Consider the following 19,881-nt stretch of genomic DNA (forward strand, 5'->3'; position numbering starts at 1 on the left):
CTCTCTCACAGTCACTCACACACTCTCTTGGTCTCATACACTCAGTCTCACAGAGAGTCTGTCTCACACACACTCTCTCTCTTGCACACACTGTATCTGTGTGAAACACACTCTCTCTCTCACACTGTGTCTCACATACGCACTTGCACACACTCTCATTCTCACACACACACTCTCTCTCTCTCTCACAGACACACTCGCACCCAGACTCACTCTCTCTCACACATACACACTCGCACATTCACTCTCTCTCACACACACAGTCACTCTCACATACACTCAAACATACACACTCCGAGGAAAACCTTGCTAGCGCCCGTTTCATTTGTGTCAGAAACGGGCCTTTTTTACTAGTTTTACAAATAAACATGTTGAAAAAAATGAACAGCATGAACCTAGAGGCTTCCATATGAAGGTGCTAGCCCTTACACACGGAAGTGGTGATTTTGCAACTTCTCTCTGTTGATGCCTCGTTTTACAACCCAGATGCAGCGCAAACACAGTGGGAATGACCAAACAGATGGACTACAAATTCATCAAAAGATGACCTTTATTGAGCAGTTGTGCATAATGAGCATATGTTCTTTATAGACAGGCAACGGGACTCTATCCTACAATTAAGTATAGTGAGACCATAATTTTAACTTAGTTTCATTCTGGAGGCAGAAAGAGGAGAATGACTCCCTTAATCCATTGTGTAAAGCCATGGAAGAAATGAGCACTTTTTAAAAACCCATGTGGACTTTTGAGCTGGTGTAAACTTTGTCATGGAAATTGTTCCCTATACACATGGAGTCCCTTTGAAAAATAGGGAATATACATGTAGATTTTAGTCCCACCCAAACCACACTCCTTTGAAATCTCTGTGGTTTGGATCTTCACTCCTAATAGGAGTTTTCTGAAATGGATATTTACACAAATAGGCAATACACATGTGTAAATGATGATATTCACACATGAATATGTTTCTAAAATAATGGCCTTTATGTCACAAATAGCAATAATCACAATTTATGTTCCTCCAGCAGCAGCAGAGTCAGCTTCTGCTCTCAGTAGTCTTAACTTTTTTTTTATAGCAAAGTTGAAATAAAATATGACAAATTAATAGTAAGTTAAACATGATAAGGTTTATTTACATGGTGTAAGGCCAGAGCTGAGTGGCAAGGCTTGGTTCCATGGTGAAAAACATTGGTAAACATATTTGAAGGTCATGAGCTCCTCAATTGACTGCAGGAATCGCTGAAGTGACTCTGAAGTATTCAAATCCTCACTTACTAAGAAAATGCCACATACTGCCTACAAAAAAATCACACCAGATATTAATATCTATGTTACATTACAATAGTTATATATAATTTATGCAGAGGGTGTTTATCTAATACAGCAAAAATCCCAATAGATTGCCCTGGGATCTCAAACTGGGATCTCATTGTACGGCTTTCGATTTTTTATTGTTAATTTTGTTTATTAAGATTTATTTACTGTCTTTTTGAATACATTCACCCAAAGAGGTGTACAGCAAGAATAAGTTAAATATAGGCAACAGATTATCACAGCAGAAAAATTATTCAAATAACAGTAGATAGTATGGTATAGTATCATACGTATCATACTTACAAGGTCAACACAACACACAACAAAACACCAATAGTATAGGGTGTAAGCAAAGGCAGAGCACACAGACAGAAAAGATAGAGTAACATGAGTTAGAAAATAAGGAGACAAATTTAAAGAAAGTTGAATGTGAACACAGAAAGATGCATGAGTATGATCTCAGCTAGAGTAGGAGTGGATAAGAAAATCCTGCTACAGTATGTGCAGCCAGTGTTACGCCTTGTTTGTGAGACTAGCAAGTTAGTTGCTTCTTCCATTAAAGGCTTGGTTCACCTATTTCCTGAGGCTTTTCAGGGAGTGCATTCCAGAGTGCGGGAGCTACTCTGGAGAAGTCTTGCCGGAAGGTTTCAGGTCATGTTTTCCTTTGTAAAGGGTATAGTTAGGGATATTCCTTGGAATGACCTAAGCGACCTTGAAGGTATGTACCTGTACTGTTTCCACAGGGCAGGAAGTACATATATGCTCCTTTAAGGCCTCATGGTACCAATGAGAGGAATATCCTCAAGACTGCTGCCTAGAAGGCTTAAACAGAAGCTAATAGAAGAAGGTCACTGGAGAATGAAAGCATGAGAAGCACAGAAGGTAAATGAGGACAGCCAGTAAATGGGAAGGCAGGGTGTGGGTGTGAGGGGAAAGTGATGGATAAACCGTACCATGCATATTTGGAACCTTTGGTAAGAAACACTAGAAATTTTGAACTAGAGGGTCATTGCTATGCAGATGATGTACAAATCATTGCCCCTCTAGATAAAGAGGACAATGATCAGAAAGGTAGGGATGTGGAATGGTCTAGGTAGAGTGGACTCAAAGTGAATTTTACCAAAACAGAGATTTTGTGATTGGGGACTGAAAGTGAATGGGATATGAGGATAAATACTACAGATAATCATGAATTTGGGGACTATTCTCTCTGAGCAATTTGGTTACTAATTTATCTACTGGCTGGAAAATTTCCTTGCAGCATTGATCCCTTCGGGGACCAGCCTGACTTTGTATCCTAATTTTATGGGATTTATTACTACTTTTGTTGGTTGGCAGATTCACTCAATATCTGCTTTAGTACCACAGTTACTTGGTGAAGCCTATTAACAATTGCCTCAACTGTGTTTGTTACTCTTATTTTGTTTACTCTGTATGTTATTTTGGTAGGGTAGGAAGCTATGCAAGAGGTCGACTTGGATTTAATGACAGTCGTGAATATGTAGCACATGGAAAACTATGACTGGCATATAGTCAAACCAGGCTATACTTCTATTCAGGAAGGACAGAGTAGGAAGAAAGCAAGGAAAAGAGATGCTGTATGCTAAAATAATATTAAAGCAATAGAACAGCAGGGCTTTCAAGATAAAGAGGCTGCACTATGGCTTAATCAGGAAATAGGAAATGGAACCTCTATTTTTATTTGTGTGATATGCAGTAGTCTTGCAGTACTAGTGTGCCCTTGTACAGAAATATGATCCCTAGTGGTACTACCGTGAGATTACCACTAGGGGTCAATAGTGCTACTTAGGGTGAAGGCACCGGTGAGGGCAGCAGCGACTGGATAGCACTCCAGTTTGGGGAATCTGGTTGGGTGCCACTGGGGTGCTTGATGTAGGGGGTCAAGAGGGGCTTTTGGGATTTGGGGGAACACTCTGGCCACCAATCTTATTGATAGATGTGGCCCTCTTTAACATGCAACCCAGGAGCATCAGTCCACGGCTTGGCTACATGATTCTCCTGGGTGGTAAAATAACTCCACCTGGGGTTATTTTACTGGCTATAACGTGGCATGCTCTGAGCATGCAATGCATGTTTTGCACCTCACTGCTATGTAACATGGGAAGACCTAAATATCACTGCATTAGGGCATTGCAACCAGTGTTAGAGCCAAGTTCAGGGTCAAATAAAGTAGGTTAGTATCTTAACACAGCTTGATAACTACCCCCTTACTTTCTTGTACATGAATATTTAAAATAGAGATAAATACCTTCTTGGGAAACCAGGTCTGTGCTGTCCAGGAGTGGCGCCTGTAAGGTAAACATAATAATCTAGTCTGCAGTCTGAAAACTACTGGGTATACAAAGATAGAACATCCAGACAAAAGCCGTCAAATGCTACTGCCATAGTTTATTCCAATTCATCCTAATTTTTTTTTATTGCTATCCATATTTTTACCCCCCCCCCCCCCCCCCCCCCCCTTGAAACAGAACAGCTTCTGAACACTGTGATGCAGTCTCAAGTTTTCAGACTTGACTTTGGCTAATTTCTCTACAGCCCTGTCTGATTAGAATTGATCCCTAAAGCTCTGTTCGTCACATTAAGAGATCTTGAAGTCTGTGAGTACTGTGCTACATTTTGAAGTTCACAAGGCAAATAGAAATATAACTAAAATCATACTGTCAGAGCCACAATATTAAATAAGCAAGAAAAAGGAGGTAAAAAAAACCTCACAGTACCATGAGATGTAAAACAAAATAGTGAGGAGAAACCAAGGAGGATACCAAAAAACTTTTATTGGTTTCTAAAAAGACCCGACACGGCCGTGTTTCGGCCCTAAGGCGTGCCTCAGGGGTCTTGATCAATCTATATAAAGAAATAATAATAATAACTAATAAAATAATACAAATGAATAAACATAAATATATTATATATTATTAAAATTAAAATTAAATTAAATGAACAATGTTAGACATCAAATGTAAGTTGAAAATAGTGTAAAACCTTGAACAAAACATTTGAAATAAGAGAAAAACATTAAAAATGTAAACAAATAAACCGCATGATGTGAAATGCATATCAATAAAATTAAAATTGTATCTTAAAAAATTAAGTACATGAAAAGTGATTTATTTTGGGGGGAATAGACAATTGTAAAAAAGGTATTATTATTGAATGTAACATTTATACAAATCCATATACTAAAAAATGATAATCATGACACAAACAGTAATAAATGCTGAAGATTATTAAATGTGTATCTTAAAACGTAATGGTAAATGAATAATAAATGGAAAAAATGAGTGTTAAAAAATTAGTTAATATGAAATATAAAATTAAAAAGTACCTCAGGTGTAATGTTATACACTGATGAGAATTTATGCACAGTTTTAGGAAAATCAAACCTTCTTTGGTCTATATAACAATGAATAAATGAATACAAAATATGGGGATTATGGGGAAAGGGAGATATAGGAGGAAGTTTGGTGGAAAGAGGGGTTTTGAGGGGTTTAGTGGAAAAGGGAGGGCATGAAATAGGGAAGGAGCAGTTCAGCCACTATTACCTAGCCCCTTTAAGATGCAGACTGGAAGTATTAGGCTATGGCTTTGTGGCCCAATGGTCAAGAGCAGTATGAATAATGGTGCTTGGTAGGTTAATTGCAAGCAGCATTATTCACGTACCACAGGTTAGTCATTCCCACAGGAAATTAAGGGACGGTAATAGCCCCACTTTACCGCACCTTACTAACTACTCCCCTTAATGAGATTTTGGGCAGGATTCATTAAGACTTTTATCCTATTTGGGAAATAATTTTAGAAGGCATTTCGGCACATAAAACAGCATTTTATGTGCAGGAAATCACCTTTAAAAAATATTGCTAGGCAATTTTGATCCTTCCAAACCCCACCTGCCTCCTATCTACATTTTTGTTTATTTATTTAGAATTGACTTACTATACCGTGTTTATCTGTTGGACAGAACAAAGCGGTTTACAAATTAAAAATACAAATAAAGAAAAGAACTCCAATAATTTTCATAGGAAAGTGATTCACGCGTGCCAAAACATATCTGTGTTTTAAGCCTGTAAAATGTATTAGATATTTTCCTATTTTAGGGGCCCTTTTACTAAGTCGCAAAGGCACCTACACCACCAATTTGGAAGTACCATCCGGCTACCATGTGGCCTAGGTGGTAATTTCATTTTTTACGCACATCCACTACACACAGCGCTAACTGGGCGGTAATCGGCATTTTACATGAGTTGACGATTACCACCCGGTTAACACGTTAGACCTTACCGCCAAGTGAATGGGTGGCATAAGGTCTCAGACCCAAAATGGACATGCGCCAATTTTCATTTTGCCACACGTCCATTTTCAACCAAAAAAAAAAGGCATTTTTACAGGTGCGCTGAAAATGGATCTGTGTGCGTCCAAAACATGCGCCTACACTAACGCAGGCAATTTTTCAGCGCACCTTAGTAAAAGGACCCCTTAATTATGTCCTTAAGTTTATTTCTCCTATTTAGCCAACAGGTGGTGTTTCTTTGCTGTAAAGCTGCTATAGGGAATCAAGGGGCCCTTTTACTAAGCAACGAATGAATGCCCAATGCACGCCAAAATGGAGTTAATATCCAGCAATTGCGTGGCTCTTGCGGTAATTTCATTTTTGGCGCATATCTGAAAAATAATTTTTATTTTCAGACGCGAGTACTGGATGCGTGCCAAGTGGCATTTGATGAACAAAGGTCATTACCGCACAGTTACCGAATGAGACTTTACCTCTAGGTCAATGGCTGGCGGTAAGGTCTCAGACCCAAAATGGACAAGCAGCAATTTTAATTTTGTGCACGTCCATTTTCGGCAAAAATTTAAAAAGGCATTTTTTTTTACAGTACTAATACTACTACTACTTATCATTTCTATAGCGCTACCAGATGTACACAGCGCTGTACACTTGAACATGAAGAGACAGTCCCTGCTCAACAGAGCTTACAATCTAATTAGGACAGACAAACAGGACAAATAAGAGCTAAGGAAATTACTGAGGTGGGGATGATAAAATAAGGGTACTGGACAAGTGAGTAAGGGTTACGAGTTAAAAGCAGCATCAAAAAGGTGGGCTTTTAGCCTAGATTTGAAGACGGCCAGAGATGGAGCTTGACAGACTGGCTCAGAAAGTCTATTCCAGGCATATGGTGCAGCAAGATCAAAGGAATGGAGGCTGGAGTTAGCGGTGGAGGAGAAGGGTGCAGATAAGAGAGATTTACCCAGTGAACGGAGTTCCCAGGGAGGAGTGTAGGGAGAGATGAGAGTGGAGAGGTACTGAGGAGCTGCAGAGTGAATGCACTTATAAGTCAATAAGAGGAGTTTGAACTGTATGCGGAAACGGATAGGGAGCCAGTGAAGTGACTTGAGGAGAGGGCTAATATGAGCATAGCGACACTGGCAAAATATAAGTCGTGCAGCAGAATTTTGAACAGATTGAAGAGGAGAGAGATGGCTAAGTGGGAGACCTGTGAGAAGCAAGTTGCAATAGTCTAAGCGAGAGGTGATAAGAGTGTGGATAAGGGTTCTGGTAGTGTGCTCAGAAAGGAAACGGCGAATTTTGGTGATATTATAGAGAAAGAAATGACAGGTTTTAACAGTCTGCTGAATATGTGCAGAGAAGGAGAGAGAGGAGTCAAAGATGACCCCAAGGTTACGAGCTGATAAGACAGGGAGGATGAGAGTGTTATCCACAGAAATAGTAAATGGGGGAAGAGGAGAGGTTGGTTTGGGGGGAAAGATAAGATGGTGTGCTGAAAAATGATTCTGCGCGCACCCAAAACACACGTCTTACACTACCGCAGGCCATTTCTCAGCACGCCTTTGCAAAAGGGCCCCCAAATGTTCTTTTTGTTTAATACAAGAAGGAAGCAAGCAGCAGTATACTTTCAAATCTTTTTGACTGGGCTCTGATTGGCCCAGGAGCTAAATTCCTTCAGAGTGTACTGATTTTGCCTTCAGTCTTGGCCTGAAAGAAGAGGGATACAGATCTCTTTGCTAAGGTTCTGTGAACAATTATATATCCTGATTTTCCCAGGTACCGTTTAGACAGTATATAGATGTTTAGTTAGTGTTATAATTGATCCATATTTCAATTACATGTTATTGTTTGCCAATTGCATGTTTTTGTCCACTGTTCCAAGTTCTGAGAATAAACACAATTGTTTGTTCGTTCTGCCTGTCTGGACAGATAAAGAATCCTGGTGGCTTGTGTGTTGGGTCTGTGAATGCTTTCTGGTAACTGAGGGACCACTGGAAGTGTGGCCTCCAGTAACCTAGAAATCACTGGGGATAAATTTGCAATGGGAGACTCACCTAGAGGTGGTTGTGACCCAGTCGGTGGGAGGAGGGTGCTAGTGTAGAGCACAAGCGGCAGGTGCAGGCAGATCTGAGCTGTGCTGGGGATAGACCGTCTAAGTGGCCGCGGGGTAACCCCAGGCGGGTGGCTAGGTGTGTCATGACAACATCTCTACATCACAGTTACATTAACTATTAAGACAGACTAGACACTTCTTTTCAGCGTGACGAGACGAATTGCACCCATCAAGCACCTAAGGACTACTGAAATAGCCATGTTTTCAAAGCAGATTTAAAATTCTTAAGTGATAGTTCACTATAGATTGCCAAGGGGAGAGCATTTCATTACACTGGAGCTGTAAAGTGAAAGGCGGAGTGTCTAGTTAACTCCAGTTGAACTGATCGAGGTCCAGGGAGGATCATATGATGATCATTTAAAGACCGCAGAACACAAGCTGGAGAGTTTGGAATAGTGAGAGTAGATAAATAAGAGGGGGCACCAGTTCAGAAGGCTTTAAAAGCCAGAAGGAGAATCTTAAATTCTATTCTGTATTCGACCGGGAGCAGGGGAAGCAGGGTCTGATTTATGAGCATAAGTAGGAAGTTGGATGGCTGTGTTCTGGAGCGTCTGCAATTTCTGTAAGGCAGTTAAGGAAATACCTGAGTAAACAATATTATAGTACAAATAGCTAGGAGTATTGAATGAAAAGAGTCTTACAAAGTAAAGCGATTTGAGGTATAAAAGAAAATTGAGAATCCACGGTTATTCCTAAGTAATGAAAATGAACAACTGGGGTAATAGCAGTATGGAACAGGGGTAAAGGAGTGCTTGGGCAGGTGTAACTTTAAGCACCATAGAATAGCACTAAGCACTATTTTTCTTTTTTGGCGCTGATTTTTTAGGCGCCATTTATAGAATTTAGTCCCATATGCTTTAAGTCTAATGATATACTTTCTTTCCCCCCCCCCCCCCCCCCCCACCCAGTGGGGTAGATTCAAGTTTTCTAGCCCCCAATGGACTGTGTAATCTTTTCTCACTGTATTATACCAATTGTGGATGAAACAATTTTTGCTCTATACACCTCTGATGCAGGTGTGATGCCAAAACATAGCCATGGTGGGTTTTAACTGAATTTATAATTTCTGTACTGCTCTTGTGCTTATTTAGTTGTTTTATGACTGTTAAAATAAAACTGTTACATAATTTATTTGTTAATCAAGAATAATTGGATATGCACAGTGCCACTGCAGTGGATTTGTGTAGGCCTCTGTTATTGCTAATAGGACTTTTCATTTTCAAGAGGCTAGCCTCTCATGGATTCTTGAAGTGTAAGAGAAGCCAAAGAACAATGAGGATGTAATCTTTCTGCAACTCTAAGGACTACTCAGAATGCAAGAAATATAATATAAAAAATCTTGCTAAACGGGATGACGCTACCTACATTCAGGATACCAGTGAGGCATTCTGTTGTGTGCTAAAACTGAGGATATTGCTGGTTTTGCTTTGATGGCAGTTTTACAAGCAGATTGTAAGCACAAGAATTTTTATTTGCAAACATTCCTCAGCTGTGAGCCAGCATCAATATTGGCAAGTCTTTCTAACAACAAATTTTCCAATCTGAGAATGCGTTTGAGCAAGAAAATCAGCCTAACTGTCATATTTGTTTTTACTTCACTGCATTCAAAGGTTCTTGCAGACGGATAGCTCTTCTTCCATTTCTAGCTGATGGTAGGTCTGCCCCTCTTTTTCTCAAAGCACAGTAAGTTTACACAAGAATAAAGCAATCTACAAGGCCATGTTCTGTATACTTACAGAGCTCCTTTTTAAACACTGGGCAGGCAACGACCATTCTATGTAGGTCCCATGCATGAGTAGGGGACTGGGAGCGTCCAGGAGGATGTGAGAAAGGTGAGTTGTGCTCATTGGGGAGGGGCTTGGAAGGGGGTGTTGGATCTGGGGAGAGTTTGGGCACAGAAAATGGGGGTTCTGATTGGGGAGGGAAGGAAAGGATCGAAAGGAAGTGATCTCTTTGAGAAGGGGGAATGGCGATCTGATCAGGCAGGGGAGCCAGTAAGGTTCAGTAAAAAGACACCTTTTACTGCACCTTACTGGCACTTTTACACATGGAAATGAGCAGATGTAAATTCCATTTACCTGTCAAGACATGCACGTATATCCCTAAATGACATGTATGTTGTAGTCCTGCCCACAACACCAACACAGCACAGACTATGCTCCTTTGTGTAGCATAGGACAAAGACTGACACTGGTATCAAATACATAGAGATTATATTTTCCCTTGTGTGTCCTGATAAATTTCAAAGTGCATAAATTTCATAGTTTATTCTGTTGAGCTATGAATCCTCTTTCTGTTGTGTTTTTCCCTTCTTCTTTTAACTATGCGTCGACTGTCCCATTTACGCGTAGCCATTACTGCCATCTATTTAGGAGGTGGTAAGGGGTTCCGCGCTACTCACATGGTAATCGAGTAGCACACGGTAATGTGCCCATGCTACCCAATTAGCGCAGTCATGACTACACTCTGCCCACACTGGAAAATAACAAATATGTTCGTGTGACATTAGCGCGTGCTGAGCGGGAAACTAATGTGGGATGCCTCAGCACGTCCCGTGCTACTGCCCATTTAGCACGAGGTAGGCCTGTATTAGTACAAGGGCCCCTAAGCCACTAAAACACACCATTACAGAACAGCGCTTAGGTGAAAATTTTGACATTTATGTGAGTACGTGCGCACATGCATGCATCGGTGTCAGTATTTTGTACATTTATGCATATAACAGTCTCATAATTGTAAGCACTCATTACAGAATTGCCCTTCACTGGCTTAAAGATACATGCCCTCTATCTATATAGTGATGGGCCGGGAGGACGGAGAGAGGGAGGAGCTAAGAAATTATCCGGATAGTGGCAGTTTTCAGCCACTATGCAGAAAATGTATCCATTTAGTTTAGACCCACTGAAGAACAGGCCTACACCAAACAAAACAGCAGGGTACTGGCTGCACTATACCTGTTATCAGTGATGCTGACTATACAGGCAGCGGAGCTGAATATACATATCAGTTTAAATGTCAGCACCAGCATTTAAATTAAGGTCTTTGCTGCCCCTGAACATGGACCTCAAATTGTAATGTAGGACTTACTTATTTGGGGCTGGAGAGAGTCATTTTTACTTCAAGAGACAAAAAAAAAGCGCACTTACCGACTGAACAATGGATCTGGCTTCCCTTTCACTGCAGCAAAAAGGACTATCAGAGATCAGAACGTTTTTGCTGAATGGAGAGAAATACTCATTGTTAAAAGGATGAAACAACAAATTAAAGCACCATTTTAATGTAGGGGTGCTAGAAACCACCAATGCTGAAATGTGCACATTGCATCACTGGCCATATTTAGCCTGACAGAAAAAATATATATATATCAGTAAAAGCTTTTGGTGATGGGTGTTCAGCCTGGCTTGCAGCGAGGGGGTCTGAATTGACTCTTGGGAGGAAATTCACTCTACAAATCAAATTGTAGAGAGGTGTGGTAGCCGTGTTAGTCCACTCTTAAAGGTTATCAATAGAAATCAAACAAAATAAAACATGGAAAAGAAAATAAGATGATACCTTTTTTATTGGACATAACTTAATACATTTCTTGATTAGCTTTTGAAGGTTGCCCTTCTTCGTCAGATCGGAAATAAGCAAATGTGGTAGCAGATAGTATATATATGAGAAACATCAAAGCATTACTTTGACAGTCTGACAGAGTGGGAGGGTGGGGGTATGCATGGGGACATCAAAGCATTTCATTGATATTCAAACAGGATGGGTGTTGGTAGGTAAGAGGAGGGTAATAAACAGAGAAATATTTCACACTTGTCATTTTTGAAATGTTCACTGATGAGGTGTTCCATAACTTAGGGCCAGTGACTTTAAAGATAGACTCCCTGTCCCTTTCCAAACTAATAATCTGGCTAATAAATTCTTAGAGTGACAGCAATTATTGGAGAGACTGCATTGTTCAGCGTTTTAAAAAAACTAGAAAAAGAACGTTAAATTTAATGTTCTGATCAACTGGCAACCAATGTAGAGATTTCAGAATAGGTGTAATATGGGCGTACCAAGAAGGTCCTGTTAGGACTCTAGCAGTAGCATTCTGAGTAGGTTGTAAAGCTTTAAAATAGTGCTTGGGTAGCCCAAATAACAAACTGTTAACAATAATTGAAACAAGGCAATATCGCACTTAGAATGACTAATCAAAAATTGGATAAGTTCAGAACGTCTCTCAGGGGTCTCACAAGCCTCAATCTCAAAAACACCAAGGCAATGATCTTAGCTACTTGCCTCCCCGGATTCTAAACAGCGTGCCTAGCATCCCGCGCCAAAATCCAAGCGTATTCTATAACAACGTGCATAACTTACTTGGTTAACAAGCCAATCAGCATTGTTAACAGCACTTAACAAGCAATAATGAGCACTAATTGGCAATAATTAGAATTTACACGCACAACTCCCTAAGCGTACTCTGTAATGCACTGCGCCTAAATTTTAATATGCGCAGGCAAAAGTGGGCATGTGTCATGGGCATGGAAATGAGCATTTTATGGGCATTCCAAAATTTATGCGTGTTTTTACAGAATATGGCCCTCTGTGCCTAAATCTTTGCGCTGGGATTTACACCTTATTTTTGTTGGTGTAAATGGAGGCGCATAGTTTTAGGCTTTAGGATATCGACTAAGCGTATTCTATAATCGGTGCCTAAATCTAGACACTGATTATAGAATACGCTTAGGCAGAAATGTTTTCCACACAGATTTTTTTAAGCACCATATATAGAATCTGGCCCTTGGTGTTTCCTTGTCAAACCTGACTCAAGTATGACCCCCAGATTACATATTTTGTTAACAATTGGAATTTTTACATCTTCAGTAATGAAAAACTGCGGTATATCAGTTGATGAATAATCTGATAAGTACAAAATTTGTGTCTTTGACCTAGTAAGTTTTAAACAGCTGCATCAGGGGCTGTAAACTAAAAACTCCTTCCTCTATTAGTTGTACCTGTAAGCAAAGCAACAGCAGCAGCAGTGTTTCCTCAGAGGAGCACTCTTCCTCTTGGACCAGGTGAAATGTGGCCACGTCGGGCACTTTGAACAATAAAACGTTTTTTTTTTTTGCTACATCCTGCTGGTCTGCTCTGCTTTGTTTGTGGATCTCTGCAATTACATCAGTCGTCAACTCCATCCCTATCTAGGGTAACAGTAGTTCTTGCCTTAAGAGAAGTTAAGCATATCGTTTAGGTACCCACACTTATACCAATTCTACAGCTGCTGTAACTGCGGGCGCCAATACCAGGTTACAACTGTATTCTAGAATGGAACCTAGGCACCTAAATTCTGTTATAGAATAAACAACTACTAGGCAGCCTTGAGGCTCCCAGTTATAGAATTGCATCCTTATGTTCTTAGCAAGACATGGCCTCCACAAATGAACATAGTACTCCGAGTGGGGCTCTACTAACATCCTGTGTAGGGGCACTATGACTTCCTCCTTTCTGCTCATTATGCCCCTCGCTATGCAGTCTAGCATTCTTCTGGCCTTAGTCACCATCCTGTTGTACTATTTCACCACCTTGAGATCCTCAGACACTATCACCCCAAGATCTCTTCTCTTGGTCTGTACTCATCAGCCTTTCCCCTCCTATCATATACAGAGGCCCTTTTACAAAGGCACAAAGACGAATAGGTGCATCCAACGCGTGTCAAATTGGAACTACCGCCCAAGCTACTGCGTGCCCCGGGCGATAATTTCCATTTGTTTCCCACTTCCCATGAAGAGGGGAAGAGAAGGGATTTTTTTTTATTTAGCTCACGCCTTTTAACTTGTAGCTCAAGGTGAGTTACATTCAGGTACAGTAGATATTTTCCTGTCCCTGGAGAGCTTACAGTTTAAGTTTTTATCTCAGGAAATGGAGGGTTAAGTGACTTGTCCAAGATCACAGGGAGCCACAATGGGATTTGAACTGGGCTTCCCTGTTTCTCAATCCTGCTCTAATCTGAGGCTATTTCCTATGAACTACTCTCACACCATGGCAGGGCCTGCTCTTATCTGCTATCTACATGACTTACGTTGTTACCCCCCTTATGAACTATAAGAAACCATAAGAAAAATAAAAAGACCCTTTCAGACCCACACTTAAAAAACAATTCCATGCCTCCATCAGAAAGTAAATTCTGAAATTAACCTGAGACACTCACCAATCTATTGCACCTGCGTCTACTTTCTTATGTATCAGAGCTTTCCAGTGTTCATGTGTAGACTTAATAATTTTAACAGCAAATTCCTGTGGCATTCAAACAAGCAAAATATTAATACATTTAAATGATTCAATTTCTTAAAATCTACTACAAAATACTCCAAAACAAGGTGAAATTGCCAAATGGATACAGATTTCATCCTGTCTAAAAGTTCACACATTTTGGTTACTTTGGCCACATAGAATAGATATTTTTGGAAACCCTGTTATACCACAGGCTTATCAGTAGCATGCAGTCCATCCAGATCGAGGGGGCAATTTTACAACTAGACACCCATAAATAGGCAACCAGAGGATGCCTGGTAGGAGCCTATTCTATAAAGGAACATAGGCGTCTACTTTCCTTTATAGAATACTAGTGTTAAGGGCGAAGATACTTGCCTATAAATTAGGCATGAGAACTTACTCCTCCCATAGGACTAATGTATCGGCACCTAAGTGCCATTCTCCAAGGGGTCTTTATAATAAGCCGCGGCAAAAGGGGGCCTGTGCTGGCGTCAGCGTGTGTTTTTGACACGCGCTGAGGTCCCCTTTTACCGCAGCAAGTACAAGGCTGTTTTTATCTTTTAAGAAATGGCCATGCGGCAAGTGAAGCACTTGCTGTGTGCCCATTTCCGGGGGGGGGGGGGGGGGGGGGGGTGCTCCCGTGCTAACCCAGCACACGGCACTGCCCAATTACCTCTCTGGGTAAACACCTGTGCTACAAAAATAATATATATTTTTGTAGTGCTAGAAATGGAACGCTGGAGTGGGAACTACCGCCAAACTGATGTGGTAGCCTGGCGGTACTTCTGGTTTAGCGAGTGGTAGGCCCGCGTTGGGCTTACCACCGCTTAGTAAAAGACCCCCTTAGTTAGTGCACGAGACTCACCCTTGCTATGTGTACACCCACCTGTAAAATACGTGCTATATATGATACATACGTATTTACAGAATAGTGCTTAGGTGGAATTTTGGCATACACATGCCTATGTGTCCACATACATGCACAATTCTACTGAAATACATGCATAACTGGCACATAGCTGTTAGCACATACTTTATAGAATTGCCCTGCAACTTTCTATAAGGCTTACTCTCCATCATGCACTACAACCCACCTTAAAGCATCATTAAAACTCCTTAATTCCACCAGGAGGCCCTCCTTTCCCCACGCACCGCTGACGACAAAGCCTAGCAGCTCTTTGGATGTGATGGGTTGGCGAGGGATAAAAGGAGGGCTCATGTCTCAGGAATGCTCCTGCTGGTCAGTCTGTTAAGCATCCTTGATTCTACCTCAAATAAGGCTGCCAAAGGTGTGCCTTGATTTTGAAAGGAGCTCAAACGTTTCAGGAAGGGGCTGGGATATGTCTAGGATGGAGTACAATTAAAGTAAAACTTAAATGAGCTCTTAACTGGAGTGGGCTTTGATGTCAGCTTCAGAGGTTGCCAAGTAAGACAATACCTGACAGACTTCTAAATGGTAAAAACAGAGCAGGATCAAGGCTGGAGTGGGCTTCGACAGCAACTCTAGTGGTTGGGTAGTTGTGCCGGTACCGGGCAGACATCTACTGTCTGTGCCCAAGACTGACAGAGATTGAATATACCAGTGTTTAATCACGAAGAAGTGGAACCTGTGCAGAGCGCCAGATTCAGCTCTGGCACCCTTTTTTGGGCAGACTGGATAGACTGTGCAGGTCTTTATCTGCTGACATTGACTATGTTACAATGTTATTATGAGCCTCCAGCAGTAGCTTTATACCCCACTTCTACTTTCTGGTACAGAAGCAAGAAATGAGGATGCACCAGTACACAAAAATGGGCCTGTACTTCCTGGTAATTTGGTCACCAATACACAAGGGACATCAATGTTCTGACTTTTCTTTAAAAGCAAAGCAGCAAGCTTGTACAATGCTGACATTTGAAAACTGAGTTCTCTGATCATAAACGGAAATGGTTATTTCAAAAAGCTAAAAGAAAACTCTCTTGATTATCCAAAAAAAAAATGAAGGAATCAGCACATGTGTCCCCCAGCCTGTGTCATTCTCACCTTGTTTTTAAACTCTCCGTTGAAAGCAATCTGATTTTCTGGCTTTCCATCTGGGATTTTATACAACTTCAGCCAATCAACCGTAGCTTCTAGATAACCTGGTTTGTGTTTTCTGACATCCTCTATATCTGTTCAAAACAAAACAAAAATGATGTTATACACAGTTTAGCAAAGATCCAATTTAAATACGTCTTTCCAAATCTTGCCTGTGATAACCTTACTATATTCTTTTATGCTCAAAGCAGAAACAAGACATATTCGTTACTGTCCACAGTTTTCACATGTTCGCCAATTTTCAGGTACTGGTTAAGGAGAGGATATTTACAAAATGCACTCACATTACCCTGCTAGCCCTTCATTAACTGAGGTATACTAAGAGCTGTTAAAAAAAAAAAAGTGGCCTAAGTGTACAAGCAAAACACAGGGCTGGTAAAAGCACTAGGGGCCACATTCTATAAATGATCGGTAGATCACAAATATGACACCGAGATATTTGGCAGAGCAACTTTCTTTATTGCAGAGATGTCGAAAATAAAGTCAACAAGGCAGTTCCCACAACAGTGAATTTCTACATGTTTGCTGAACTTGATATCTCCTGAAGAAGCCATTTATTGGTGAAACGGAGAATCTCCACTGAGCGAGCATGCGAGTGAGAGAGTGCAGGATATGTCTACAAATTAAACTGCTCTGGCTGCAAGGCTGAAAAAGCAGCACCAAGAAGAAAATATCAAGATTTGAAACTGGGTGGAAATTGCTTCCATTTCAAGGTAAGTAATCCTTTTAATGAAGTAATTTTATACATTATCAAGAAAAACGTATAGAAAAATTAAAAATTATGAAAAAGTAGGAGGGTTTTTTTCTTTATTAATGATGGAATTATATATTCAATTAATTAAACAGAGCTGCTATTCTGAAGTCTTTCCTCCTTAAAAGATAGCTATTTGTAAACTGGGCAAACTGTCCAATATTTCATACAGAACGACAGGCTGTTGGTTTGTGAGGATTTACTGGAAGTCTGTTACGCCAAGTGATTCCCGATACCTGCACCCAAACACTGAGTACCAGAGTTATGCCTGCTGAAACCTGGTGTAAATGTTGGTGCACCCATTATTCTGTAACAATGCGTGCAACTTTTTGGAATGCCCTGACACTCCAATGCCTCTCCCATGGTCACGCCACCTTTTGAGTTGCACACTATGGGATTTGGGTGAAGCGAATGCTACATACCTGTAGAAGGTATTCTCCGAGGACAGCAGGCTGATTGTTCTCACTGATGGGTTGACGTCCTCGGCAGCCCCCTCCATCGGAAAGTTTACTAGCAAAGGCCTTTGCTAGTCCTCGCGCGCCCATGCGCACCGCGCATGCGCGGCCGTCTTCCCGCCCGAAACCGGCTCGAGCCGGCCAGTCCAGTATGTAGCAAGACAATACACTTCAAGGGAAGACTCAACTCCAAAGGGGAGGCGGGCGGGTTTGTGAGAACAATCAGCCTGCTGTCCTCGGAGAATACCTTCTACAGGTATGTAGCATTCGCTTTCTCCGAGGACAAGCAGGCTGCTTGTTCTCACTGATGGGGTATCCCTAGCCCCCAGGCTCACTCAAAACAACAACCATGGTCAATTGGGCCTCGCAACGGCGAGGACATAACTGAGATTGACCTAAAAAATTTACCAACTAACTGAGAGTGCAGCCTGGAACAGAACAAACAGGGCCCTCGGGGGGTGGAGTTGGATCCTAAAGCCCAAACAGGTTCTGAAGAACTGACTGCCCGAACCGACTGTCGCGTCGGGTATCCTGCTGCAGGCAGTAATGAGATGTGAATGTGTGGACAGATGACCACGTCGCAGCTTTGCAAATTTCTTCAATGGAGGCTGACTTCAAGTGGGCTACCGACGCAGCCATGGCTCTAACATTATGAGCCGTGACATGACCCTCAAGAGCCAGCCCCGCCTGGGCGTAAGTGAAGGAAATGCAATCTGCTAGCCAATTGGATATGGTGCGTTTCCCTACAGCCACTCCCCTCCTATTGGGATCAAAAGAAACAAACAATTGGGCGGACTGTCTGTGGGGCTGTGTCCGCTCCAGGTAGAAGGCCAATGCTCTCTTGCAGTCCAATGTGTGCAGCTGACGTTCAGCAGGGCAGGAATGAGGACGGGGAAAGAATGTTGGCAAGACAATTGACTGGTTCAGATGGAACTCCCGACACGACCTTTGGCAAGAACTTAGGGTGAGTGCGGAGGACTACTCTGTTATGATGAAATTTGGTGTAAGGGGCCTGGGCTACCAGGGCCTGAAGCTCACTGACTCTACGAGCTGAAGTAACTGCCACCAAGAAAATGACCTTCCAGGTCAAGTACTTCAGATGGCAGGAATTCAGTGGCTCAAAAGGAGGTTTCATCAGCTGGGTGAGAACGACATTGAGATCCCATGACACTGTAGGAGGCTTGACAGGGGGCTTTGACAAAAGCAAGCCTCTCATGAAGCGAACAACTAAAGGCTGTCCTGAGATCGGCTTACCTTCCACATGGTAATGGTAAGCACTGATTGCACTAAGGTGAACCCTTACAGAGTTGGTCTTGAGACCAGACTCAGACAAGTGCAGAAGGTATTCAAGCAGGGTCTGTGTAGGACAAGAGCGAGGATCTAGGGCCTTGCTGTCACACCAGACGGCAAACCTCCTCCAATGGAAGAAGTAACTTCTCTTAGTGGAATCTTTCCTGGAAGCAAGCAAGATGCGGGAGACACCCTCTGACAGACCCAAAGAGGCAAAGTCTACGCCCTCAACATCCAAGCCGTAAGAGCCAGCGACTGGAGGCTGGGATGCAGAAGTGCCCCTTCGTCCTGTGTGATGAGGGTCGGAAAACACTCCAATCTCCACGGTTCTTCGGAGGGACAACTCCAGAAGAAGAGGGAACCAGATCTGACGCGGCCAAAAAGGAGCAATCAGAATCATGGTGCCTCGGTCTTGCTTGAGTTTCAACAAAGTCTTCCCCACCAGAGGTATGGGAGGATAAGCATACAGCAGGCCCTCCCCCCAGTCCAGGAGGAAGGCATCCGATGCCAGTCTGCCGTGGGCCTGAAGCCTGGAACAGAATTGAGGGACTTTGTGGTTCACTCGAGATGCGAAGAGATCTACCAAGGGGGTGCCCCACACCTGGAAGATCTGTCGTACCACACGGGAATTGAGCGACCACTCGTGAGGTTGCATAATCCTGCTCAACCTGTCGGCCAGACTGTTGTTTACGCCTGCCAGATATGTGGCTTGGAGCCCCATGCCGTGACGGCGAGCCCAGAGCCACATGCTGACGGCTTCCTGGCACAGGGGGCGAGATCCGGTGCCCCCCTGCTTGTTGACATAGTACATGGCAACCTGGTTGTCTGTCTGAATTTGGATAATTTGGTGGGACAGCCGATCTCTGAAAGCCTTCAGAGCGTTCCAGATCGCTCGTAACTCCAGAAGATTGATCTGCAGATCGCGTTCCTGGAGGGACCAGCTTCCTTGGGTGTGAAGCCCATCGACATGAGCTCCCCATCCCAGGAGGGACGCATCCGTGGTCAGCACCTTTTGTGGCTGAGGAATTTGGAAGGGACGTCCCAGAGTCAAATTGGAGCAAATCGTCCACCAATATAGGGATTTGAGAAAACTCGTGGACAGGTGGATCACGTCCTCTAGACCCCCAGCGGCCTGATACCACTGGGAGGCTAGGGTCCATTGAGCAGATCTCATGTGAAGGCGGGCCATGGGAGTCACATGAACTGTGGAGGCCATGTGGCCCAGCAATCTCAACATCTGCCGAGCTGTGATCTGCTGGGACGCTCGCACCCGCGAGACGAGGGACAACAAGTTGGTGGCTCTCGTCTCTGGGAGATAGGCGC

At 42.5% G+C, this 19,881-nt stretch overlaps 1 protein-coding gene across 1 annotated transcript in view; it reads right to left on the reverse strand.

The window, feature by feature from the left end:
- Positions 1–961: 961 nt before the first annotated feature.
- The window catches only part of PPA2 (inorganic pyrophosphatase 2), an 88,151-nt gene continuing 69,231 nt past the window's right edge, over positions 962–19,881 (reverse strand). Inside the window, exons 8-12 of the mRNA XM_030190764.1 lie at positions 16,009–16,136; positions 13,921–14,006; positions 10,883–10,952; positions 3,584–3,623; positions 962–1,296 (exon numbers count right to left, since the gene is read on the reverse strand). Of these exons, the coding sequence (XP_030046624.1) occupies positions 1,268–1,296; positions 3,584–3,623; positions 10,883–10,952; positions 13,921–14,006; positions 16,009–16,136 (353 nt within the window). The 3' untranslated portion in view covers positions 962–1,267. The remainder of the gene's footprint in view (positions 1,297–3,583; positions 3,624–10,882; positions 10,953–13,920; positions 14,007–16,008; positions 16,137–19,881) is intronic.

The sequence above is a fragment of the Microcaecilia unicolor genome, chromosome 2 (genome assembly GCF_901765095.1).
Source record: "Microcaecilia unicolor chromosome 2, aMicUni1.1, whole genome shotgun sequence".
In the NCBI taxonomy this organism is placed as follows: Eukaryota; Metazoa; Chordata; class Amphibia; order Gymnophiona; family Siphonopidae; genus Microcaecilia; species Microcaecilia unicolor.